The sequence below is a fragment of the Podarcis liolepis genome, assembly GCF_965112155.1.
Source record: "Podarcis liolepis genome assembly, chromosome: 17".
Lineage (NCBI taxonomy): Eukaryota > Metazoa > Chordata > Lepidosauria > Squamata > Lacertidae > Podarcis > Podarcis liolepis.
This window is the reverse complement of record NC_139571.1, coordinates 36,764,725-36,792,322: the sequence shown is the minus strand read 5'-3', so window position 1 is coordinate 36,792,322 and position 27,598 is coordinate 36,764,725. Positions and strand designations below refer to the sequence as shown.

The following is a 27,598-nucleotide window of genomic DNA, read 5'->3' as shown; positions in this document are numbered from 1 at the left end:
ATCTCATCCTGGCCATTATATTTAAAGGGAGCGTGGTGGTTCCTTAAGGATCAGGCCCGCCTCAGAGTCTGAGACTTGCTTGCCCTTTCAGCAGCCTTTAGTGCCCGGGAGTGGGTTCTTTTCATTGAAGAGAAACTGCTTAGGGTATTAAGAGTGGTTTGTTGTTGTTTTTTTAAAGGGCATCGTAAGAAAGAAAGTGGAATCCTGAAATCAATAACTCAGCTAATAACGCTTTATATAATAACAGCACAGGATAGTTTGCCAGTATTAAATAACGGATAATTAGACGCAGCTTTTGGTTGTGCTAGCTAAGTTGCTGAAAGAAACGAGCATGTCCTTCGTTTTTTGCTCTTGCAAGAATAATAAATAAATGGCGCGTGAATCTGAGCTTCCAAGTTCAAGGCTTTACGATAATCTAGCTCGCGATGATTTATCGCTCAAGGGCGCTCGGGTCTTTATCTTGCAGGAGTTTGCGCCAGTCCCGTGCAACTTGCTGTAAACCTCAAAGCATTTCCGATCAGGCATCTGAGGGCATTCGCTGGTACCGGGCGACATCGCGGGAATCAAGGCTGCAAAGCCATTAAATCTGCGGTGCGCGCGGGCTTGCAAAAAGGCGAATGCGTGCATTCAAGTTGCCCAGCGCAGCGACTTCTAGCAGCTGTACGGGAAAGAGACGGGCTTTGTGCAGCTTTTGATCTCGCACGACCATAGCTGTCAACGTTTCCCTTTTTTTAAGGGAAATTCCCTTATTCCGAATAGGATTCCTCTCTAGAAAAGGGAAAAGTTGACAGCTATGCGCATGACATGTTACTGGCATGCTGTTGCGCATCCTGCAACCTGTAAGGTGTCCTTTCCCTATAAGTAAAAATAAAATAAAATAGGCGCAGGCAACTTTATCGGGGGTGGATAGGAAACCTACAGCCAGGTATTATCAGGACCAGCTTAAAGCGTCGCAAAATAAGCCGCAAACCTTCGAGCTCTCCGGGGAAAAAATCGCCCTCGCCTCGGGCAAGAACGTGGAATATTTCTTGGAGAAAGACACGGCAAGGCGCGCCTCCCCGCTTCCCCCGCCAAGCGCGCAGCGGCGGAATCCATTGTTGTTTTGCTTTCCGCTCCTTCGCGGCTTGCCATGCCGGGACTGCCTGGCACCGCCCCGCCCCAGCCGACCAGGAAACAGCCGCTGCTCGCTGGCTGGATCCTTGCCCCATAACATTTGCTGCCGTTTGATCAGGAAGCGGATCGGGCCCTTTGCAGGCGCAGCTGCTTCTGCCGAAGTCCGCTCGGAGGGCGAGTGAAGGTAAGAGCGGAAAGAGTGACTTGCTCGCTTGCTTGGGCAAATTTGGGTATACTTTACGCACATGCAGTGGCGTAGCGTGGGTTGTCAGCACCCGGGGCAAGGCAAGTAATTTGCGCCCCCTAACCCTAACCCCCAGGTGTTGCGCCCGGTGCGGCCGGCCCCCCCTGCACCCCCCACGCTACGCCACTGCGCACATGCGGTCCTCCTCTGTTGAGTGGAGTTTGTTTGTTTTCCCCCAACTCCCTTAGCGACGCCACTTTTCTTACTTGAAGGACTGAGCTGGGTAGTTTTTGACAGCAGGAAAGAAAGCAGTTCAACAGGTGCAGCATGGAAGTACTGTGATAGGTAAGAGTGCCAGCCAGCTTGGCCCGGCGTCAGGTGACAGCAAAAAACTGCAAGGTTTTTAGCGGGGGCAATTAGAATAAGATCTACTATTTGATTATTGATGTAAACCTCCGAAATGTATTTTGTACAGTTAAGTTTTTAACTCTGTCTTCAGTAAAGATAAAGGTAAAGGGACCCCTGACCATTAGGTCCAGTCGTGGCCGACTCTGGGGTTGCTGCGCTCATCTTGCTTTATTGGCTGAGGGAGCCGGCGTACAGCTTCCGGGTCATGTGGCCAGCATGACTAAGCTGCTTCTGGCGAACCAGAGCAGCGCACGGAAACGCCGTTTACCTTCCCGCCGGAGCGGTACCTATTTATCTACTTGCACTTTTGACGTGCTTTCGAACTGCTAGGTTGGCAGGAGCAGGGACCGAGTAACGGCAGCTCACCCCGTCGCAGGGATTCGAACCGCCAACCTTCTGATCAGCAAGTCCTAGGCTCTGTGGTTTAACCCACAGCGCCACCCGCGTCCCTTCTGTCTTCAGTACATCTTGTTTTATTTTACTGCTATGGCTGATGCAGATAAAGATTCTTCTGATCTGATCTGATCTTGGCCCCATGACCGGGGGTGCCCAGGGCCATGGGTGCCATGCAATGTGTGCATGACCCTGGCTGGCACGGAACTTTGTGGGTGCCCAGCCCCTTCATGGGGAATTTTGTGGATGTTCAGGCACCCAGGGCCCCAGGGGGTTGGCACCTGTGGCGATGATAGGTGAGGGAAACTGCGCTGTTTATTTTTGTTAGCCAGTTCAGTGGCCCAAGGGGGTAGGTTGTTGAGAGCTAATGTGGCTGAGGTGTTTGCTTGAGACACCTCCTCACCCCACCCATCATCTATCCCATCACTCGTTTTGTGCAAGTGCTTTTGTTTCTTAGCTCCAGTAACCCCTCCTTTTTGCATTAAATGGATAATTTTATTGGACCGGGGGGTGCCAACTTGAATAAAATATGGGTGGGCAGGTAAGCTCCGCCCTTCATAATCAACCACATAATGCGACACACACACACACACACACCATTTGAATGGCAATGCCCATCAATTGGGGGCGGGGGGCTCAAATATTTTATGGGAGGCCAAAGGGATCTTGGCCCCTAGGAGTTGGCTCCTACGTATGGGACATGTCATGCTCCTCCTGGAGTAGTTTGTCCACCTTTGGTCCCCACATTGCACTCAGTGCTCACCTGTGGCTCCTGGAAGCTGTCAGGATGCAGCCACACCCCAGGAAATGGCTCTGGCTGGCCAACCAAACCAGGTGAGGGAAGCTGATGGGTCTCAAACTCTCAGTCAGTTAGGGACTTCTCCTGCATGTGAAGAAGGCTCTGGTGGGTTGAGTGGACAAGACCAATAGTAGGTCCAAGGGTCAAGAAGACAGTGTCTGCAGGTACAGTAGAGGGATGTGAAGGGCAGATGGGACCCGTCCACCTGGGAAGGGAACCCATCTAGGAGAAGGAAAACTCTGATCCTAAACCTCTGCTGCCTTGTGGGATATTTTGGGGAGAAGAAAAAACTGAGCCAGCCCTACACAAATCTGATGAGAGCCAGTGTGGTGTAGTGTTTAAGAGCGGTAGTCTCATAATCTGGGGAACCGGGTTCGCTTCCTCGCTCCTCCACACACAGCTGCTGGGTGACCTTGGGCTAGTCACACTTTGAAGTCTCTCAGCCCCACTCACTTCACAGAGTGTTTGTTGTGGGGGAGGAAGGGAAAGGAGAATGTTAGCCACTTTGAGACTCCTTCGGGTAGTGATAAAGCGGGATATCAAATCCAAACTCTTCTTCTTCTTCTGGAGTGGAGTCCTTAAGATGGTTGGATGGTGCCTTGAAGGCCTCCTTCCAGCAACTCCTGCAGCAAGCTGGTGCCAAAAGTATTGATCTCCTTTCCTTTGGACCACATCAGTGAAGTCAAGAGAGGGGTCTTGTCGTCTGGGCATCCCAAGACCTCCATACACACTGCGCATGCTTGTGCACTTTGGTGCAGTAATTGCAATGTGCTAAATACTGCATGGTTTCAGTCATGGTTCTTATTGCTGCTTTTCTGTCTTGCATCTTATTTTATTGTATTGCACCCTGCATTCCACAGGAAGCAAACTGAAAGACAAGAAAATACAATATAAGAAATGGAATAACAATACAGCTAAATATCAATGGGAATGTTTAAAGTGGCCAAGCCATGGATTGTCTGAATGAAGCTTGTGGTCCACAGACCACAGTCTGGAACCCCTGTACTAGGTGATTCAAGGCAGCTAGCAACATGTAAAATTTAAAGCTATAAAAAGAGGAACAATAAAATGCAACCAAAGCAGTATAATAAAAGCAGCAGGAATATAATAAGAGCAGCAGCTGAGAAAATCTCAGCAAACCTGCAGCAAAATTACCCAGCCTTCTTACTCGGCCAGCCGTAATCACTCCTGAAATAATCTTAATGTCCTTAGCTAGTTTGGTTTCCATAGGGAGGGCATTCCAAAGCAACTGGAAAAACATTTCCTTGTTCCCACTTGCTGCACTTGAGTTTAGGAACAGGATCTCTGATGCTGAACAAAGTTCACAGGAAGGCATATACATATATGGGATAAGGTGGTCCTTCAAGCATCAGTCATGGGCTGTTTAGTGCTTAAGAATCAGCGCCCATAAGTGGCCCTGGAAATGAAGAGGAAGGCAACTGGGGGTGGGAGGGACAACAGCAGAATTACCATATTTTTTGCACCATAACACTCACTTTTTTCCTCCACTTTTTTAAGGGGAAATGTCTGTGCGTGTTATGGAGGGAATGCCTACGGGTGGCATGCCTATGGATTTTCCTCCTCTAAAAACTACGTGCGTGTTATGGTCGGGTGCATGTTATAGAGCGAAAAATACGGTACATGCATCAGCCCAGCCCCAGGCAACAGGCATTTTGAACCCGTTGAAGTTTAGGATGCCTTTCAAGGGCAGCCCTTACCCTCACAACTGACAGTATGTGGCTGAAAAGTGGCATTGCACATTAATGGCATGATATACTGGTAACCTGTGGGATGCAGGTGGCACTGTGGGCTAAACCACAGAGCCTAGGACTTGCCAATCGGAAGGTCGGCAGTTCAAATCCCTGTGACGGGGTGAGCTCCCGTTGCTCGGTCCCTGCTCCTGCCAACCTAGCAGTTCAAAAGCACGTCAAAGTGCAAGTAGATAAATAGGTACCACTCCGGCGGGAAGGTAAACGGCGTTTCCGTGCGCTGCTCTGGTTCGCCAGAAGCGGCTTAGTCCTGCTGGCCACATGACCCGGAAGCTATACGCCGGCTCCCTTGGCCAGTAAAGCGAGATGAGCGCCGCAACCCCAGAGTCGGCCACGACTGGACCTAATGGTGAGGGATCCCTTTACCTTCACTTATACTGGTAACCTGCCCAAGAAACTCCGGGAACGGGAAATTCTGACCAGCAGATATTGAACAGAGATAGAAACCAGCCCACCTGCAAGCAGGCTGATTTCCTGGACCTACTTGCATTTTTTTTTCACGCACTCACTACTTCTGGTTTGTCTCCATTGCCATGTGAGTTGCGTGATGACCTCCGTACATGCGAGGAAGCTGTTTGGAGAAGCAGAAGTGCTGCCAGATTTGGGCTGTGGAAGGAAGTTTGCCAAGAGGCACGTCTTTCTATTAACCAGCAGATATCTTGAACTGTGGGACTTACATGCATGTAGCATATGCTTTCTTTCTCAGCAACATTATCTTGGGCTGTTTTGTCTTTCGCTGCTTGCTTTCCAGCAACACAAGATCTGCCCTGCGGTGGAGTATGGAGCCGGATTCTGAGAGCAGAGATTGCCTTGTGGCCGGAACTTCCAGTAAGCCCGAAGAGGAAAAAGCAGAGGATACGGAGAGCGGCATCAGTTGCGCCCTAGACGGGGGTGGGCCTCCTTCCAGGGAAAAGTCGGAGAATGTGGATCTGAAACCTGGCAGAGAAACCCCCAAGAAACAACTCTGTGGCTATTTAAACAAATTTTCTGCAAAAGCCCCAATCAAGACCTGGAAGTCGCGTTGGTTCATCTATGATGAAAACAAATGCAACTTACTTTACTACAGGACAGCACAGGACATGAACCCTCTGGGGAGCATAGAGCTAGCCAGCGCTAGCTTTGATCTTAAGGTGGGAGCGGAAGAGGGCGTTTTTGAAATCAGGACCCCCAGCAAAGCATTTATCCTTCAGGTATGTGGAATACATGGCTGGTTTGGGCTAGTGGTGGGGCAATGTGCATGTTGCGGCTGGTGGCATGCAATGGGACTTGCTCTCATAGGGTGACCTAAAGGGATCTCAGACAGGGATCTACCCTTTGTGCTCAACTGAAAGTATGGAAACAAAGGCAGACCAGCCATACTAGTGTTGGCGGATAAATTATTTGGATTCCTTGTCCTGGAGACTCGATGCGCTTGGGGGTTTCCACAGAGCTGAAGCTGTGAATTTCCTGAATTAGCCTAGGACTTGCCGATCAGAAGGTCAGCGGTTCAAATCCCCGCGACGGGGTGAGCTCCCGTTGCTCGGTCCCTGCTCCTGCCAACCTAGCAGTTCGAAAGCATGTCAAAGTGCAAGTAGATAAATAGGTACCACTCCGGCGGGAAGGTAAACGGCGTTTCCATGCACTGTTCTGGTTCGCCAGAAATGGCTTTGTCATGCTGGCCACATGACCCGGAAGCTGTACGCAGGCTCCCTCAGCCAATAAAGCGAGATGAGCGCCGCAATCCCAGAGTCGGTCACGACTGGACCTAATGGTTAGGGGTCCCTTTACCTTTAGGACATGTTATAACCAGTGTTTTACTATTGTGTCCAAAGAACCGGGAACATTTATATACAGGAGAGGTAAACATGTTTTGCTCCATTTAACACACATGTTTTAACATCTCTATCACCATTGAGAAGCCAGCATTATCTTGGTGTAGTTTACACAGCTACATCCAATTGTAGTTTAATGTTCAGTTAACCAGAATCCCAATCTTCTCCTGTTCTGACATTTAATGGTTCTTGGCTGCAGACTCTTGGAGGACAAAAAAATAATAAAATTAGCATGCAGAGCCAAGTTTAAGTAATCCCTATTTTTTAATATTGGCAGAAGATAAAGGAGTTGGAACCTTTGGGTTGCATGAACTTCACAATTTTCTCTTCCCTTTACAAAATATCCTGATTCATGGTTTGAGAAGAAGAAAGCTCTTGTCTTCAGGAAATTGCCTTAAACATGATTTCCTACTGATTTTTTTCTTAAAGCAGAACACAACCCTAATAATTCATGGCAGTATCCCGAAGTCCTGAGACCATTAGCATCCTCTGCCTCAAAGATTATTAAAACAATACAAGTATGTTACTTTTGCTGATTGTTGGTGGGGAAGACTTTCTTGTACATTATTATCATTTTAGACAGCACACTCAGTCTACATGGCATTTTACATTGGATGCATTTGTACATAACACTCGGCCATGGTTTGTTCAACAAATCACCAGTTGTCCTGCAGATGATTAAACAAGCCACAGTTTGTTTCCCAGCCACTCTTGCCACATGCCTCTGTAGCTTGGCAAATGTCTGCGGTGGAGTGTCCTGATAAGCCATGGCTGAGCACGGCTGTTAAGTTTGTAGTTAAAACAAGCCATAGTTCACGAGCTGCCAACAAGCCATGGCTTCAAATTGTGGTTTGTTACCAGAAAACAAACCATGGTTAGTCTGCTAGTCTGGGTTTGGATGTTCAGAAAAAACACATGCCAAAACAAACCATGGATTACTGTTGTGTGCAGAGCAATCCGTTGTTTCATAAGTGAAAATCACACACACACAAAAGCAGATGCGGTAGACTGACCCACCTGCTAAAGGCTGAGGGAGCTAGATTTTTGTCAGTTCAAATGCCGGCCACGTCTTTTCGACAAGGGGTTCCTCAGTTTAGGCCCTAGTGGTTGATGGCGGGAGATGGCACATCCACCGCACTGAATATTCATATTGAATTTTTAACTTTATTTTGATTGCTACTTTTATTTCTTTTCTTTTTTTATTGTATTACAATTTGGATTTAGTGAATGCAACAAAATAGAATATATAAGAAGCCTAAGAAGCAATCAAAACACAATTTAAAAATCATTCGGCGTCTAGCACAGAACATTACAATGGTTACAACAGGCAAAAAAATCATTAATTAGCCTGCCAAAACGCAGCAATTTTCATGTGGTCCATGGGGCGGGAAGCTTGGAAACCACTGCACTAGGCCCTGTGCTTGCACAGGGAAGCCAAACTTACACTGCGTCAAAACCTCCCCAATTATACTGGATTTTGGTAAGTCCATGGTCTGTTGTGATGAGGTTGGGTTTGTCGCTGAAGTCTATCTGTTGTGGAATTTAGCTGTATCTGTAGGCAACTCCCTGAGTTACACAGATCCTGTATTTAATAATTTTCCCCCAAATTGAACTGTAGGCTGTCGACAAACAGACCATGATATACTGGTTGCAGCAGTTGCAGATAAAACGCTGGGAGTTCTGTAGTAACCAGACTAGAAGTCCGGCAGAGGATGACACAGATTTCCCCTGTGTGAATGACGCCACACTTAACAATAGTAAGTAGCATCAGCAGAGCAAATGTGTTGCCCCCTACCCCAGGGGACAGGATTATTTCGCCAGTGGTGGTTTAGCTGGTGCTGCATAAATTCAGCCATTTAGCAGGGCTTGATCCTACAAATATTAATGCAAACAGAATTCTGACAGGGCTGAGACTTGTGAGTGTGTGTGTGTGTGTGAGAGAGAGAGAGAGAGAGTGCGCGCACGTGTGAGAGAATCTGCTTCCTCACTGCGCACAAATTGCACAACATCAGCCTAAGTGCTAAAGTAGGGTTTGCTAACTTCTTTTTAGTTTGAGGACCGCATTCACCCTAGGAAAACTCCCCAGTGGTGGCTGTAGCCCCAAGTGGTACATGCACAGCGCACACAAGACACAGCTTCCTCTCCTCAGCTGATTCATGCAGATCAGCTGAGGAGCAGCTCATCTTATGATAAATTGGATGACCAGGGTGGGGCAGATTAGTATCCCTGTCAGGGTGCTGGACTGGCAAAGAGGTTTATATCTCTTCACCCATGCTATCCCCATCTCTATCCCCACTGTCACTGCCAAAAATTGGTGGGTCCACATATGCAAATAAGGGATCAAAAGTGACGTTCAGTGATTGGATAGTTACAGAAAATGGTTACTGTTGCGTTCTAGTGGAGCTCTATATAAGCAGGCTGGCTGAACCCTTCAGTTCAGTTCTGTTCTGGCCTGTGAATAAACAAGAGCTGTTTGAAGAATCGCTGTGTCGTCTGATATGTTCACCCACAACTGAACAATATTTGTGTAACAGACAACAGAGAATGCACTGGTAGCAGTTCTCTCTCCCTGCTGTGCTTGATGCACCTATAACTTTAGCTTGGGTGTGTCTGAATCCCATTGATTCAGCTGGTTTGTTTGTTTTTTCCCTCCATAGCAGAGGCAGAACATGAGTTTTTGCCGCCTGTGAAAACCCCCACAGATGTCGTTGGCCCGAAGGCAGCCTCTCTCCCAGCGCCTCTGCAGCCTTCTCACGCTCTTCAGAACATCTCCCTCAAGCATCCTTGGATTGAAATACAGTAACTGTTTTTATCTCTTTTTTTCGAATTTCTGGAAACTACCGTATTTTTCGCCCTATAGGACGCACTTTTTCCCCTCCAAAAATGAAGGGGAAATCTGGGTGCGTCCTATGGGGCGAATGCAGGCTTTTGCTGAAGCTTGGAGAGCGAGAGGGGTTGGTGCGCACCGACCCCTCTCGCTCTCCAGGCTTCAGGAACACATCCGCAGCCTAGGCAGCCCTGAGGGAGGTCCCGCAGGGATGTCTAGGCTGCGGATAGCAGCCTGACGCCTGATGCGAGGGGCGCCCTGAAGCAGAGCGCCCCCCGCGCCAGGCAGACATCCGCAGCGTGGGGAGCCTTGCAGGAGTTCCCCGCAGGGCTCCCCACACTGCGGATAGCAGCCTGCCGCCCGGCGGGCGGGGCGCCCTGAAGCAGAGCGCCCCCCGCGCCGGGCAGACATCTGCAGCGTGGGGAGCCTTGCAGGTAGCTGTGTTAAGTCTGTTGCACCACTAGCAGCAGAGTCTTTTTGACATCTCGAGGTCTAACAAATGCTCCTTTGTGTCCTGAGTTTTGAAAGGCGAGAGCCAAACAGATGGCCTGAAAGAGGAACCCTGCTGTAGGCATGGGTGTCGCTATAGAGGGGGAAGATGTTGTTATGGAAGGTGACATTATACTTTTTTTAAAAAAACAAAATTATTAATATGCTTAAATGTGTATTTGGGCTTTATTAAATGAAAAAGGGAAAGGCTTGAAAGTGCACAACTTGCATTGATCAACTCTTGTAAGCATTTATGGCTCAATCACTATTTCAGTAAACTCACAGATGTTGCATAAGAACTTAAGGAAAGCTGTGCCACATCCAATCAAGGACCCCTCTAGCTAAACCATATTCCTGCGTTGCAGGGGGTTGCACTAGGTCAGGGTTTCCTAAATTTGGGTCTCCAGCTCTTTTTGAACTACAACTCCCATCATCCCTAGCTGGTGGTCAGGAATGGTGGGAATTGTAGTCCCAAAAAACCAGCAGGAGACCTCAGTTTGGGAAACTCTGGACTAGATGATCCTCAGGGTCCCTTCCAACACTACAAATCTCAGATTCTGTGTCCATGAAGGACTTGAAGAAAACATTGTGCTCCCCACCCAACAGCTGTTTCTCCCTAGCAACCAGGGAGAAACGAGGTTACTCAGAAGCAAAAATGTGGGGAAGTAAACATTATGCAAGAGCAAAGAATTCCCCCATGAACCTTCCTCTTTGTTCATATTACATTCAGATAGAATATTTAGGCGCAACTGTAATGTTTGAGTTTTGTAAGATTTTGTGCAGATTTCTCTGTTGCGCATATGCTTGTACCTCACTTGATCTCTTTACATATGATCAATATACACTTGATGACTTACTGCTGAATGTGTGAACCAGCTCCAGGAAGTGACATTGTACAGTGGTACCTCGGGTTACATACGCTTCAGGTTTCAGACTCTGCTAACCCAGAAATAGTGCTTCAGGTTATGCACTTTGCTTCAGGATGAGAACAGAAATTGTGCTCCGGCGGCGCAGCAACAGCAAGAGGCCCCATTAGCTAAAGTGGTGCTTCAGGTTAAGAACAGTTTCAGGTTAAGTACGGACCTCCGGAACGAACTAAGTACTTAACCTGAGGTACCACTGTATTTGAAGAATGATGATACAGTCATCAGATGACGAGCATGCATGTATGAACCCGGCCCTAAGTGAGTCGAAGTCCTGTGAGTTTGCAACAGCTGGGAGCAATGGCTACTAAATGAAAAAACCGTCCGAAGTCACTAGGAAACGGCTGGATGTTGTTGCAGGAAGATGTTGCATTGTGGCATGAGTGTACCAAAACAGCCAGCGGCATCTAAGCGTTATTACCGTATTTTTCGCCCTATAGGACGCACTTTTTCCCCTCCAAAAATGAAGGGGAAATGTGTGTGCGTCCTATGGGGCGAATGCAGGCTTTCGCTGAAGCCTGGAGAGCGAGAGGGGTCGGTGCGCACTGACACCTCTCGCTCTCCAGGCTTCAGGAAGCTATCCGCAAGTCTTGCAAGCCCGGCGGGATGTCCCGCGGGCTCGCAAGGCTTGCGGGCAGCAGCCTGCAGCCCAAAAGCTGGGGGACAGCGGGGAGGCGCAGCGCCGCCACCCCGCTATTCCCCGACCTGATCTGGAGGCTGGCGCCGGGAGAAGCAAGCTTGCTTCTCCCCCCGCCAGCCCCACAAACTCGGGGGACAGCGGGGCAAGCTGTCCCTGAAGGCAGAAGAGGGAGACGGAGCGCTCTGTCTCCCTCTTCTAGCTTGGGGATGGCTGCGCAAACCTGGGGGGGGGGGGAATAAAAATTTTCCCCTTGATTTCCCCCCAAAAAAACTAGGTGCGTCCTATGGGCCGGTGCGTCCTATAGGGCGAAAAATACGGCAATTCACAGGTTCTGCCTAACCATTCCCATGCACTTCTGTGCTTCTAGGAACACGGTGCATAATCTTTATGGTAGCTGGCAGAGCCGGAGGGACAATGGTAGCATGTCTTGTTTTGAGGGGATCCAAGACGACCTTGAAAACGCAGCCGATGAAGAGCAGGCAGAAACTGAAGCGGAAGATGCAGGTACTTATTTCTGCACGATGGTGAGGACATTTAAAAATAGCATTGCTTACTTGTTATTCTCAGGGCCAGATTTAGATTTGATGAGGCCCTAAGCCACTGAAGGTAATGGGGCCCTTTATATGTCCAGCTGTCCTTTGTCAACAACAAATTGTCGCTGTTTTTTTGGTGTTGAATATGTTGAATGGTAATTTATGGACCTAATAGGCACCTAAAGCCATTTGCACATGCAGAATGTAGGCACCCTATATATAGAAATGAGCAAACCAGTGATGTTTTAGGGAGCAGGCTAGCAGGCGGGACCCATGACTTACATCATAGGAGCCTACACAACACAAAACACTGTTGCTGTTTTATTTTATTTGTTTTTTATCTTATATTTTGGAAATGTACACCCAGTTTTTTCCCCTTTAAATTTTTTTTTGGGGGGGGGCCAAGAAAGTGGGGCCATAAGTTATAGCTTGTTTAGCTTATACATTAATCCGACACTGGTTATTCTGCACAGCTGTGAGGGAGAAACTGGGGAAAAGTGAGCACAAAAGCCTTCATTGAAGCCTCTGGGATTTATTCTTAGTAAATATCAGGGTTTAATTAAGCATTTCTAGGTAACCTGGGCATAGACCCATGGTAGCACAAACTTGCAAAAACATTTGCACATGCTAAGATGCACCCATACACCAGAATGTCCAACTTTCAGATGTGGGGGTGGGGAACACCTGACTCGAATTTCTATAATACCTTGCTGTGTGAATTCTGGGCCCAGTATGCAGTACAGTGGTACCTTGGTACTCAAAGGCCTTAGTTCCCAAACGCCGAAAACCTGGAAGTAAGCGTTCCAATTTTCAAACATTTTTCAGAAGCCAATAGCTGCCGGCTATTGTTTCTGGGGCACCTGCACCAATCAGAAGCTGCGCCTTGGTTTTCGAACATTTCGGAAGTCTAACGGACTTCCAGAATGGATTAAGTTTGGCGCTTTTGTTTTGCTATTTTGCATTTTTGTTTTTGAGGCTTTTTCGGTTAATTTGTTTTTGTGACTGTGTGGAATCCAGTTCAGCTACTGATTGGTTGTCTGACTGTGGAAATGGATAAAAGCGCCCTATCCAAACAATGACTATCATCAGTCTGGGTAAAAAATAATAATAATAATTTTAATTTTTCTCATCTACAATACTGTCTTATTTATTTTATAGTACAGTACACTGATTATTGCTTTCATGTTATGGATCAGTGGCCTTGTTCAATAGTAAAATTCATGTTAAATTGCTGTTTTAGGGGTTGTTTTTAAAAGTCTGGAATGGATTAATCCGTTTTGCATTACTTTCTATGGGAAAGCACGCCTTGGTTTTGGGAACGGACTTCCGGAACGGATTAAATTTGAAAACCAAGGTACCACTGTACTGGATTTTCTAGACCTAGAATGCATGGATCGGGCCCTTCTTCCTACCTCCAGTCTGCTGGCGAGAAGTGCTGCTTATGTACTCATTAGACGTAAAACAAGCCTTGTCTAATATCGAACATTGCTTTCTCTCTCACTCAAATTTTGTCCATCTAAACCGTTTCTCACTCACTCACCCACCTCATCTTGCTATTGCAAATACACACAAGTTGCCAGTCACCACAGTTGCCGGTAACCACAGATCAAAACAATCTGTGCCACCACTGGGAAGCAGGAAAGTGTGCTATGTTCTTTTCTTCCTCAGGCACAACAGAGACGCAGAAGGATCCAAAGTCAAGGCTAAAGCCACCTTTGGTTAGAAAAGACAAAAAGGAAAGCAGGAGTTTGCGTTGTTTTGCTGAAGGGGCAAGAGATGGGAGAACAGCTTCTCTTCAGCACCAAATTTTGGTCCTTGAAGAGGATGTCAAAGCTCAGAAGGTAATGCTGCCCTGACATGTGCGTTTGGTATGGATGGAGTCACCATACCATTTTGATCTATGGGGAAATGTGCTTAACTGCCTTTTGATCTTGACACAATATTGTACAAGAAAGGTGTGTTTCTGCCTCATGCATTACTGTTGTTGGCAAGAGAAGAACAGGACCAAACATGTGCTGTCTGGGGCTGATGAGAGCTGTCGTCCGAAACATCTGGAGGGTACTGGGTTGGCGAACGCTGCATTAGAAGGTATTATGAAAGGAAGCACACCCATCTTCTCTTCTAGCATCTAAATACTGTGTCCCAAGTCCAGATTCTAATTTGCCTTTTCTTCTGGGCTCTGGCAGAAGGGTCATTCTAGAGCTATAGTGTGTTTCCTCTTTACTAGGTTGTGGTAGAGGGATGGTTGTGGAACCAAGGCTGGGAAATGGTTGGAATACTTGTGTGGTTGTGCCCAGGTACTGGAGAACTGTTCAGAGTTACAGCTAAGAGGGATAACTGCCAGTATAGCTTGAAGAACATGAGCCAACAGTGTGACGCGGCAGCTAAAAAAGCCAATGCAATTCTGGGCTGCATCAATAGGAGTATAGCATCTAGATCAAGGGAAGTAATAGTGCCACTGTCTTCTGCTCTGGTCAGACCTCACCTGGAGTACTGTGTCCAGTTCTGGGCACCACAGTTCAAGAAGGACACTGACAAACTGGAACGTGTCCAGAGGAGGGCAACCAAAATGGTCAAAGGCCTGGAAACGATGCCTTATGAGGAACGGCTAAGGGAGCTGGGCATGTTTAGCCTGGAGAAGAGGAGGTTAAGGGGTGATATGATAGCCATGTTCAAATATATAAAAGGATGTCACATAGAGGAGGGAGAAAGGTTGTTTTCTGCTGCTCCAGAGAAGCGGACATGGAGCAATGGATCCAAACTACAAGAAAGAAGATTCCACCTAAACATTAGGAAGAACTTCCTGACAGTAAGAGCTGTTCGACAGTGGAATTTGCTGCCAAGGAGTGTGGTGGAGTCTCCTACTTTGGAGGTCTTTAAGCAGAGGCTTGACAACCATATGTCAGGAGTGCTCTGATGGTGTTTCCTGCTTGGCAGGGGGTTGGACTCGATGGCCCTTGTGGTCTCTTCCAACTCTATGATTCTATGATTCTAAGAACCAATTTCTCTCTAGTAGCTCACAGAGGCACCATCCTACAGAAGCCTAACAGTGGGTCACAGACTGAGTGATTGCATCAGCCTGTGATCCAGACTCCCCGCTGAAAACTGCATTTCCTGTGCAACTGCTGAAGGACAACGTTGTTCCTGATATTTGGGGGGGAAACTGAAGTTAGAACATCTAAGCTATTATGAAATACAAGCTGATTCTCTAACGGTGCTCTTAGGTTTTTTTCATGGTGAGGCTGTCAAAAGGTTTCTAAAATAAGTTGAATTCTCGGAGGAACAAAAATCTGATTGTTTTATGGAAGACTGGTGGCGGCCATATTTGGTATCTAAGTCTTGCCAAATCAAACATGATTATACAGCTGAAGTTTTTTTAAAAAAAAAACTAAGAAAACACTTTTCTTATACGTTTCATTTTAACTGGTAAATTATTCAACGTCTTATCTTAATTCGAAGATTATGATTTTTATCATTTTGTTGCAGGATCAATGTAAATTTAACTAGCCTGTAGTTAACGCCTCATTTGTGCTTCTAGAATATCAGCACAGCATCAACTCTCTGAATCTTGGGAATTTCCTCCAGAACTGTATCTGAAGAATCATTGTGGCTTACTGTCCTCACTAATTATAGTTGGAATGGAAAATTAGCTCATCCTCATATGATAGAAATGCATCATTCTTTGTTCCTTTCCAGATACAGAAATGTACCGTATTTTTCGCCCTATAGGATGCCCTTTTTCCCCTCAAAAAATGAAGGGGAAATCTGGGTGCGTCCTATGGGGCGAATGCAGACTTTTGCTGAAGCTTGGAGAGCGAAAGGGGTCAGTGCGCACCGACCCCTCTCGCTCTCCAGGCTTCAGGAAGACATCCGCAGCCTAGGCAGCCCTGTGGGAGGTCCCGCAGGGATGTCTAGGCTGCGGATAGCAGCCTGCCGCCCAGCGCGAGGGGCGCCCTGAAGCAGATCGCCCCCCGCGCCAGGCAGACATCCGCAGCGTGTTGGAGCCCTGCGGGAGTTCCCCGCAGGGCTCCCCACGCTGCGGATAGCAGCCTGCCGCCCGGCGGGCAGGGTGCCCTGATGCAGAGTGCCCCTCGCGCCGGGCAGACATCGGCCAGCCCCACAAGCTCGGGGGACAGCAGGGAGGCGGAGCGCCGCCATCCCGCTGTTCCTCAACCTGGTTCGGTTTCCCTGACCTGCTTTTGGGAGGGGGGAATAAAGGGAAAATTTTTTTCCTTTATTTCCCCCCCAAAAAACTAGGTGCGTCCTATGGGACGAAAAATACGGTATGTTTGATCACTTTGGAATCCTGCGCTTCCTCCAAGTTGTTCAGAGTATGACTTATAAAGCTGCCTTTAGAAAATTAAGGGTCCCCCCCCCCATGTTTACTTTTACAGGAACTGGTTAAGCTTCTCCACAAAGCCCTGGAGGCAGCCCAGCAAGAGAAGCGAGAGTCCTGCAGGTACCTGGTCACGGCAAAGGAGGAGGATAGGCTGGAGCTGGTGAGGCACAAAGTGAGGCAGATTGCCGAGCTGAATAAACAGGTTGAAGCGCTGGAGATGGAGAAAAAGGAGCTGGAGCAGGGCCTGGCTTTGAAGGACGAGCACATCGGGGAGCTGAAGGGCCACGTGCAGCTCCTGATGGACAAAAACCAGGCCAAGCAACAAGTCATCCTGAAGCTGACGGAGCAACTCGCCAGAGACATGCCTGACTCTGTTGGGGAGGCAGACACCCTTCCCATGGAGACCTTGTACAAGCAACAGGAAGAGATCGAACACCTGAAGGTACTCTGAGGCAAATGGGGCAATGGCAGGGCCGGTCCTACCATTGGGGAGAGCCTTGGGGAGCAAATGTGTTGGGGGCGGCACAACAGTAAATACTCCCCAGGCAAATGCCTCTTTTTTATTTTTTTTAAATAATATTTATTAAAGTTTTACAAACAATAAAGAGTTTCAAAGTTTAAACATAAAAAGTAAAAACCAAAAATTACCCTAATAAAAGAAAAAAGAGCTACAAATACACAAAAACAAAACACGTGAAAAATGCAGAATAGAAAACAATTAAAAAGAAGGGGGGGAAAGAAGAAAGAAAAAAGTCCATATTTTCATATCTTATACTTCATTTGCTAGTTTCCTGACCTCCTCACACCTCCCTTTTTGTATTCCAGTTCAGATATTTAATTCAGCAAGTTCTTACCCTCTGTCATTTGTCCTTACTCAACATCTTAACCTATTATAAATATATATTTTCCACCATTATCAATCCATATTTACATACTCTTGTTAATCTTTTTACCAATACCGCATTGTTTTCAATCCAACATCTCTTTAACATTCATTAATTTTACAGTATTTCTGCAAGTAGTCTTTAAATTTCTTCCAATCTTCTTCCACCGACTCTTCTCCCTGGTCTCGGATTCTGCCAGTCATTTCTGCCAATTCCATGTAGTCCATCACCTTCATCTGCCATTCTTCCAGGGTGGGTAGATCTTGTGTCTTCCAATACTTTGCAATAAGTATTCTTGCTGCTGTTGTAGCATACATAAAGAAAGTTCTGTCCTTCTTTAACACCGATTGGCCGACTATGCCCAGGAGAAACAGGCAAATGCCTCTTTAGTCCCCTATCCCTTGTCTGTTGCTGCACAAGCTGTCCTGGGGGCCCTTATCTGTCCTGATGATTCAGGTACTATCCCATCCCTGGTGTTGAAGGAAAAATTAACTGCTAGTCTCATCAGCTTCCATCACTGGGAGGGGGCACCATCTCTGGTGGCAAAATGCTTTGGCCTGGGTACAGGAGGAGGTGACGATTATGACCTCACTCCTTCTGCAGTTGCACCTTGGTGATATGTTATCCCATCGTTCTATACCTCTGTTTTATTTTTGTGGCAAGTCTGTGTGCACCAAGATACCATAGCAGCTCCTTTAAGAAACAGCCCGGAATATGATATTGAGCAGAGGATTCAGTCTCCTTTAAAAAAAAAAAATCACTATGCTCCTTCATCCCAAAGGAGCCCTCAACATCTGGAGTGCACCAGGTTGGAGATGTAATGTTTTCTATCTGTCTGCAAAATAGGACTTTCTGTTGCTTTTTGTCACCAGTGCCCTTGGCCTGTTTGAGGAGCCATGGAAAGAGTCCGACAACGACACAGTTTGCCCCCATCTTTCTGTCAGACACCATTTGTCCATTCATAAACCCAACAAATTTCTTGGGTGTACAAATTACAGTTGTGCCAACAGGTTATTTCTACGTGTCGTATCTTGTCTTTTTGCCAGGATGACTTAGAAGCGTACAAGATTCAGAACCAATTTCTGAACTGCGAAATCCACCAGGTTACGAAAATCTGGAGCACGGTAGCGCAGAAAGAGAAGACCTTATTGATGAAGGTAAAAAGCAAAGTCTTTTTTAAAAAAGTCCAGTGTTTGTGCTTTAGGCCCCGTCTGCACTATACATCTGCTGTATAACAGTATTATACGACTTTAAAACATCTGTAGCTTTCCCCCAAAGAACTGTACAGTGGTGCCTCGCAAGACGAAAAGAATCCGTTCTGTGATTCTCTTCGTCTAGCGGTTTTTTCGTCTTGCGAAGCAAGCCCATTGACGGATTAGCGGATTAGCGCTATTAGCGGCTTTTAGCGGCTTATCTGCTGATCGGATCAGCTGATAAGCGGCTTAGCGGCTTAGAAAAAGGGGGGGGAGGGAAAAAAACCAGCAGGAACTCACAATACATTGTCGTCTTGCGAAGCAAGCCCATAGTAGATTCGTTTTGCGAAGCGCCTCCAAAACGGAAAACCCTTTCGCCTAGCGAGTTTTCCATCTTGTGAGGCATTCGTCTTGCGGGGCACCACTGTAGTTTGTTGAAAGTGCTGATGATTTTTAGGAGACCCCTATTCCTCTCCCTTCGCATAGCTATGATTCCCAGAGTTCCCTGGGAAGAGGGAACCACTCTGAGAATTCCCAGAATTTGGGGGTGAGAGGGGAGTCAAGGTGCTTTAAATGTGTGTTGAATGTGAGGTGTGGATCTTTCTGTTGGTTCTCTGTGTGTTTGCCTGTGATGCTCTCCAGCTTTCTAGGAGCCAACCTCAGCTGTCTGACCTTAGGTTGCTTGTGGCTACTTCTGAGCATAACACAACAACAGGAAGCCATGGTCATATTCTGACTGCAACCCTTTTTTAAATTCCAGTGCGCTCGCCTGCAAGCCCACAACTGCCAGATTGAGAGCAAGTACCTGATGATTTTGCGGAAGCTGCAAGGCCTACCGGACTTTGCCAGTGAACATGTGGAGATGCTGAAGGGCCTTATCCAGGAAGCACTTCAGTGGGGTGTGAAGGAGGAAGCCATGATCCCTGCACATCTGAGCCCAATCAAGTAATGGCTGTGTGTGTGTGTTTAAAATAGAGGCAGCGCTCTTTTATTTTCACCAGGCTCGCTGTTTCTGGAATATGACGCTGGTTTAGATGGGTCTGATTCATCAGACAATCCTTATATTCTTACTGTCCGTGAGCTGTCATTGGCAGATTATCAGCTAAAGCTTTATTTGATAATCCTATTTTTAATCCACAAAGGCACATTTTCACTTGTGGGGCTGCGAGATGAGGGTAGACTCGCTTACATTATGAGGTTACCTTTGATTTTGGTGTGTTACTGTAGCAGAGAAAGGCAAAAGAAAATATGAGCTGTTTTTTCCTTCAAACAGTCAGTGGTAGCATTTTATATCATTCTTAAACTGTACATTATCTTACTTTTTTATTGTCAAACAGGGACCTACATTAAGATCTTTGGCAAGATACATTTTTAAAAATAATGACAATAATTGTTATTAGGAAGTTTACAAACTTTTCTTTAATTAATTTGACAGCTCTAGAACTTGATGTTTTCCCCCATATTCTTCTCTTTTGACCGTTCAGCCAGTATGATGACTATGGGTTTATGACAATTCCTGAGTACGAAGCTGCAGACTGGAAGCTTCTGGCAAAAATCCAGGCTCTGGAGATCAAATCCAGTAACCTCCTGAACCAGGATGCCATGGAGAAAACTCTCTCTGACCGGTGGAATAATCTTGGGGAACTAACTCCCTCCTCAGAGCTAAAGAGCTTGCTGCGCTGTGGCGTCCCAATAGACCACCGCCAACGAGTGTGGAGATGGATTGTGAGCAGGCGGGTCCAGCACGTTCGCTCTCCAGGCCATTACCAAAACTTGCTCCAGAAGTGTGAAGCTGCTGAGCACCCAGCTTCCCGACAGATTGAGCTGGATCTGCCTCGCACGCTCACCAACAACAGGCACTTCAATTCCCCTGCTTCCCAGCTTCTTCCCAAACTCCAAAGGATTTTGCTTGCATTCTCTCTGCAAAATCCCACCATTGGCTATTGCCAGGGACTGAACAGGTAAAGGGTGCTAGCTCATTGCTGACCTTTTTAAACTCTATGTTTGCAACAAATATTAGGGTCAGTAAAAATAATAATTTACAGTGGTATAATAATAGTTTACAGTGGTACCTTGTTACTTGAATGGCGTGGCTCCCGAACAAATCGGCTCCTGAATGCCGCAAACGCAGAAGTGAGTGTTCTGGTTTGCGAACGTTTTTTGGAAGCCAAACGCCCAACGTGGCTTCCAGTTGAGTGCAGGAAGCTCCTGCAGCCAACTGGAAGCCACGCCTTTGTTTTTGAACCATTTCGGGAGTCGAATGGACTCCCAGAACAGATTAAGTTCAAGAACCAAGATACCACTGTAGTGTTGTTGTTGTTGTTGTTGTTGTTGTTGTTGTTGTTGTTGTTGTTGTTTAATTGAATTTGTATACTGCCCTATGCCCGGAGGTCTCAGGGTAGTCCACAGAACAAGATCAACGTAAAAACCAAAATATATAGTATCAAAATAAAAACAACCCACTAACACCCCCATCTGACCAGATTGCCCCAGCCACTATGGGTAGCTCCCAACACAATATTAAAAACACACTAAAACACCAAACACTAAAAAGTTCCCTATACAATCTAAGTATAATGTGAAAAATTAGTCATGAGATGTATTTGACAATGACTCCAGCTGGAACTGCTGTGTTCTGACAAAGCTATAAGGCGCACATGAAACCATTCAAACAGCCAAATGTTTTCTTGTGCCTATTTGCACAAGAAAACTGCTGAAAAGATGAGCTGCTCTTACTCAAAGGTTGCCAACCTTTTTTGGGGCCCAGGGGCCATGATCATATTGGGAATGTTGAGAGAGTATCATGGTCACCAGGGAGAAAATGGCTGCCTTGGAGCGTGTGGCCTAACGCAAAATGGCTGCTACATCTGAAAGAGAGACTGAGGCAGAAATGATGTGGGCACTGCTGCCGCCACACTGCCCCACCAACTACCCACAGTCAGTGGGGGAAAGGCACCTACATTAGCTTACTCTGCACTCACTTGTCGAGAGAAGCTATTTGTATCTCTCCTCTGTTCAGAACAGGTGTGTATCCAATCTTGGCAACCAGTGAAACATGTACATGCGACAAGAGTGTTGTGTTCAGTGCAGGAAAAGCCAGTGCAAACAGAAACTGACCAGGAAGATCAGTCAGTCTCTTGTGTGCAGTAGCTTTTTGAAAGAATATTTACTGAGACCTTTTGCAAGACACCATAGAAAGAACCACTAGGGCACCACAGTAAGAACTGGCAGCTACTATGGCACCTGTTGAATAGTTAAATTAACAAGTGGGCTGCCTATTTATTACATGTAGTGTTAAGTTTCAGAAGAAACTTCCTGCTTCTTCTCCATTTTCCTCTTGTGGGAATTTTCCAGCTTGAAGGACCGTAGCTGTAAGAACTGCCTGCCATTATTGCCTGCTTTCCTTAACAGTGATGTCTCTTTATTCATCCCAGATTGGCAGCCATTGCACTACTGGTTCTAAAGGAAGAGGAAATCGCTTTCTGGTGCCTAATTCATATCACTGAAAACCTAATGCCTCCAGATTATTATAGCAACACACTAATAGGCTCACAAGTAAGTAGTCTGGGACTCCCCACCAAGCCGTACAATAGGATAGTCATGGGTGAAAGAAAAACGGGTTGTTTTAAAAGGATTGCATATCCTTATGATGGAAGAGGTGCTTCTAGAGGAAAAATTCCAACACACTTCACATAGGTGTTGGCACAGGCCTGGCTTACATCGTTCTGCGATTCATGTTAAACTAGGCAGTTGATTACTTAACAAAATAATGGAGCTTCACACCTAATCCAGTGGTTTGCATGATGTCAAGAATCAAATTGTCCTTAAAACTAATTAATTCCTTCTTCACTGTGGCCTAATTTGGACATAATGCAAAGCCAAACTAGTTTGGCATAAAGTTACACACAAACCATTCAATTGTAGCTCATACCAATGCGATCATCAGTACCGTGGGATCCTAGGATTACCTGTTTTTTAAAGGGTTTTTTTTTTTAGGGGGGAGTGCAAAAAACCCCTTTTGGCATCACAGAAGGAACCTACGGGAGAGTCAGTAACACACACACACTTAAGAAAAAAATGACCAAAAGGAGCAGGGTTTGGAGGGCCACACACACACACACACAAATCATTTTGTAACCACAATATCAGAGTGGGGAAGCTTTGGAAGCAGATTTTGTGCTTCGTTCTCTTGGTTCTGCCTCCACTGCAGAAAGTATAACCACAGCTTGTGTGTATATCCCTATAACTGTACTGTGCCGCGAGTCGAAAGTTTTGATTTTGTTAGATCGGTCAGGTGCTTATGAGTACAATTAACCCCTGCGGATTTTGGAGGACTCTGAGAAAGTACTGACAAAGCATCCTTTCAAATACAGTTATTGGTTCTTATTGATGTTTTGCTGAATCCAGGTGGATCAAAGAGTCTTTAAAGATTTCTTGTCAGAGAAGCTTCCCAGGCTGGCAGCTCATCTGGAGCAGCACCGAATCGACTTGGGCCTGGTGACCTTCAATTGGTTCTTGGTCGTATTTGTAGACAGTCTTGTTAGCGATATCCTCTTCAGAGTATGGGATGCCTTTCTCTATGAAGGTACTAAGGTAAGAGTATCCCTGCCTCCTATCCCTTCTACATTCTCACTTCATATACAGTGGTGCCTCGCAAGACGAAATTAATCTGTTCCGCGAGTCTCTTCGTCTTGCTGTTTTTCGTCTAGCGAAGCACGGCTATTAGCGGCTTAGCGGCTATTAGCGGCTTAGCGGCTCTTAACGGCTTAGCGGCTTTAAGAAAAAGGAAACAAACTCGCAAGAACTCGCAAGACGCTTCGTCTTGCGAAGCAAGCCCATAGGGAAATTCGTCTTGCGGAACGACTCAAAAAACGGAAAACTCTTTCGTCTTGCGCGTTTTTCGTCTTGCGGGGTACCACTGTATCAGTCTATGCAGAGATGTTTTAGCAACCAGGCATTTAGGACAGGCTTCCGATGTGTCTATTGAACCTATATCTTCCTGCCTCAGTGATGTTACCTTTATCATCTGTGTGGCTCTGACTCCATCCCTCCTATGACATCCCCGTCAGCCATGTTTTTCTTTGTCTCAGGTGATATTCCGTTACGCTCTGGCCATATTTAAATACAACGAAGAAGCGATACTGAGGATCCAGGACAGCCTGGAGATTTACCAGTACATGCGTTTTTTTACCAAAACCATCTGTGATGGCAGGTAAGGATGACGTCAGGAAGTGTTTCGGATGGGGATTGTGGTTGTCAGGTGACAGTTTGTCATTCAGAGAACTGGAAAAATTCAAAAACTGGGATTGAGGCAGGCACAGATCAGGAATAGAAATAGCAAGAGACTGATTTATAAAACCCCTGCTTACGAATGGAACACACTCGAACAGGATGGAAAGGGTGAAATGGCTGCTGAGTGATGCTAATGACTTCGTAACTTATAAAGTAGCACTATATGCATTGGCAGCTAAGAAGATCAGGAGAAAAGAACTAGATAAAATAGCGGTGAATTGCAAAGGTGATTCGGACATTTAAGCTGGCACATTCTATCTGAGAACCCCCTGCTATTATAGCATATGCAACAAATAATTTCTAGGAGATGTGACCGTGGTTCATTGTATTCACAGTCCCTGATGTTTTTATGGTTATTGTTGTCTTTCTTTTTGTTTCCTTTGAGAATGATGCCATGGCCTTTGGCTAGTGCAATAAAGTTGATGATGATGATGATGAATAGCATTGACGCCATGTTTATCTGAGGCAAATCAGAGGCTAGGAACCAAACCAAGTACATCTAGGTTAGGGCTAAAGTGAAACCTTTTTCTCTCACACACAGAGACATGCTGGAGCCATTTCCCTCAAACTAATGTGCAACACTGCATATGAGTTGCTGATCAGATGGGGAAATGTTCACACTCCAGTTGTGTGGGGCAGCACCACAGGGAAGTGGCTTCCACATGATGCGGTGTGTGAAAATAATGCCTGAGGCAACACTGAAACAATACTCCTTTAAAAGCATACACCCTTATATATACCCTTGGGCTCTGAGGTGAATCCTGCCTCTTCTTGAACGTGTTTGCCTGTGTATTTGATAGTTTCATTGATCACCGGCAAATATAACCTGCACATCTAAAACATAGGTCCATGTTATTGTATATAATAATCCTTTATTCCAGGAAATCCTGGGGTTCGTCGGAAAGCTTATCAGGAGTGTTTAATGAGCAGATCAGTAATGGTCGACCAGTTTTCCTGAAGGACAGATGTCCTGCTACAACTCATTTTCCCTCTGTAATGCTTAGCCTCTGGGTTGTATTAGGTGTGTTCTAGATTGCATTCTCATTTCACAGAAGGTGGCAGGTTGGGCCGGCCCTACCATTAGGCATAATAAGGCTGATACCTCGAGCTGAGGTTTCTGGGGGGTCAGGACACCTGTGAAGTACTAGAAAACAGAGCTGTGTGAACCCCATGGCCGGATTTAGGTTTGATGAGGCCCTAAGCTACTGAAGGTAATGGGACCCTTTATATGTGATAGTTTAGGGAGCAGGCTAGCAGGCGGGGCCCATTACTTACCTCATAGGAGGCTACACAACACAAAACACTGTTGCTGTATGTAGGTTTTATTTTATTTGTTTGTTATCTTATATTTTGGAAATGTACATCCAGGTTTTTTCCTCTTTTTTTTCGGGGGCCCCCAAGAGAGTGGGGCCCTAAGCTATAGCTTGTTTAGCTTATACATAAATCCGGCGCTGCCCATAGCCTGCCTTGTTCCCCTAAATGAGCCTTAGGAGCAGTGGAGGATGCCGTCCCATTGCCAGTGTTTAAGAATCCACTGCAAATCCAGTACACAAAAGGAGCAACGTTTTGTCCATGACTTCAGACAGCAAAATTACTTGGGGCAGCCCTGTAATTTAGTCCAGTAGACTTGGCCTTGTGCTCACCCTAAAACATTCCCCAGAATCTTCTGTATTGAAGAGAGGTTCCTTCCTTAGCAGAAAAAGAATTGTGGAAAATACCAGTAGTAAATTTTGAAATACTGTTTTAGAACAGTGGTGCAGAGAACCAGTAAATTGGTCTGGCACACAGCTGCATCTAAGGGTGTTCCTAATCTTATGTGGCCTGAAATATGAGGGCCTGGTGCAGAGAAGACCCAGAGCTTTGATCCCTGGGTGACACTTTCTGTCTCTGGAAGACAAACCTCTTTCAGAAATCCTGCCCCATTTTTGTGAGGGAAGCCAAAATAGCATGTAGAATTCCCACAAGTCTCTCTTCAATGTCTACTTAGTCCAAGCTACCTTTAAAAATTCTGGCTCATATGCTTGCCCTCTTCCAGGAAGCTGATGAACATCGCCTTCAGTGACATGAACCCATTTCCCATGAAAGTTTTACAAAATCGGCGCCGAGTGTACAGGTTAAAACTGGAGTCTGAGATGAGAGAACTGGAGCAGATAAAAGTCGAGTACATGAAGGAACAGGCAGAACATGCTGCCAGCAACTCGAATGGAGCCGTGAGTGAGGATGAAGAAGATATGTAACTCCAGTTTCCTCCTCACAGCTGGCTTTCAAACATAAATTTTCACTACTTTGGAAACAAAAAAGTGTTAACACTAGCTACCCATGAGCAAAGATGCACTGGATTGTCTTCAAGTGAACTGGAAAAAAATCATGTACTTTGGAAGCCTTGTTTCTCACTAAGGCCTTTTCTTGACGTAGCGTGTGGTGTACAATATTTCCAAGAAGTCACCGCACCAGAAAATCTCTGCAGTCTGCTTCCCTTTTTGGATAACATCAGGTATTGTAGATCTCAATTTAGAGGTCTGTCCCCATTCCTCAACCCACAATCCATCACTCTGGGCCTGTGTGGTTTCTGTACTCACAGATACGAATTAAATACCTGAGACAACAAGCTAGTGAAGTACCAGCACCTTCTGGTCTCCTCATGAGGACCAGTCATGGGTCTGTGCATACATACATACACTCAGATAATTGTCCCTGACTGGATGTGCTAATCAGTGGATTTGGAGTTGATTTCCATATACATTTCACACCTTAAACTCTATGTGAAATTCTTTTCCTTCTGCTTTTCTGGTTTTGTAAGGAACTGGCGATGTGGTACATATATGCACGTACACAGAAACTACCAAAAATCACTTGCTGGACAGGATTCCTGATCAGCCCGCTTAGAGGGGATATTCTCATGTTTGCTTAGCACCCTGTCCACGAGTTTTTGGATATTTCACATCTTCTCTCCACCCCCACCCCCCCAATTGCATGTACTTAGTGTGGCTCTACATTAAGTGCTCACCAGTAGCAGTCCGTTTACAATAAATCTATGTAGGAGTGCCATACCAGCCAAAAATGCCAAGAAGTGGAATTCCTTGTGTTGAAGCAACAGTGAAATTTGAGTGTGAACAGACTATTTCTTTACAGGCTAGTAAAAGGTAGATTATAGGGACGCGGGTGGCGCTGTGGGTTAAACCACAGAGCCTAGGACTTGCCGATCAAAAGGTTGGCGGTTCAAATCCCTGTGACGGGGTGAGCTCCCATTGCTCGGTCCCTGCTTCTGCCAACCTAGCAGTTCGAAAGCATGTCAAAGTGCAAGTAGATAAATAGGTACCACTCCGGCGGGAAGGTAAACGGCGTTTCCGTGCGCTGCTCTGGTTCGCCAGAAGCGGCTTAGTCATGCTGGCCACATGACCCGGAAGCTGTACGCCGGCTCCCTCGACCAATATAGCGAGATGAGTGCTGCAACCCCAGAGTCGGTCACGACTGGACCTAATGGTCAGGGGTCCCTTTACCTTTTAAAAGGTAGATTAAGCATTCCAGGGAAGGGCATTCTCTTGACATATTGCAAAAGAAATGTTGCTGGTCTCAGGATACTAACTGTTTTGATAGATGGGGCAGGTCCACCTGCTATTCATTCCGCTCCTCCCTGTGCTTTTGGGACTGTTTGTGCTGGGGTGCTCATGTGTGTCCAGCTTTACAGCGGTTTTTGAAGGGTGGTCAGAGGGCAGTCCCCTGCTTGAAAGTGTCATCATTATGAGGGCTGCCCAGTCCAAGGCCGTGTACAAAGCGTACATTTAAAAGAGGCCCCCCCCCAACAAAAAAGAATCCTGGAAATTGTAGTTTACCTCTCACAGAGCTAAAAATTATAGGGCCCTTGACAAACTACAGTTCCTAGGATTCTTTGGAGAGAATGTGTTTTAAATGTTTGAACACCTCCCTCATTCTCTTAGAATGGCAATGGTGCCCACCTGAGAAGTGCCGGAACTGACTTCCAGCGACTTTTGGCTGGGGGG

At 46.2% G+C, this 27,598-nt stretch overlaps 1 protein-coding gene across 4 annotated transcripts; it reads left to right on the top strand.

The window, feature by feature from the left end:
• Positions 1–65: 65 nt before the first annotated feature.
• On the top strand, positions 66–27,598 carry TBC1D2 (TBC1 domain family member 2). 4 transcript variants are annotated; one of them, XM_083481707.1, is made up of 14 exons: positions 66–1,297; positions 5,418–5,856; positions 8,096–8,234; positions 9,135–9,276; positions 11,724–11,860; positions 13,558–13,730; positions 16,284–16,670; positions 18,159–18,269; positions 19,066–19,250; positions 19,790–20,266; positions 21,740–21,860; positions 22,713–22,898; positions 23,396–23,517; positions 25,633–27,598. In XM_083481707.1, exons 2-14 carry the CDS (start codon positions 5,446–5,448, stop codon positions 25,832–25,834), a joined length of 2,793 nt encoding a protein of 930 aa, XP_083337833.1. In that variant the 5' UTR covers positions 66–1,297; positions 5,418–5,445; the 3' UTR covers positions 25,835–27,598. The 4 variants fall into 4 exon arrangements, with proteins under 4 accessions (XP_083337833.1, XP_083337832.1, XP_083337831.1 ...); XM_083481706.1 differs by lacking the exon at positions 66–1,297 and having other exon boundaries at positions 5,185–5,856; positions 9,138–9,276; XM_083481705.1 differs by lacking the exon at positions 66–1,297 and having other exon boundaries at positions 5,190–5,856.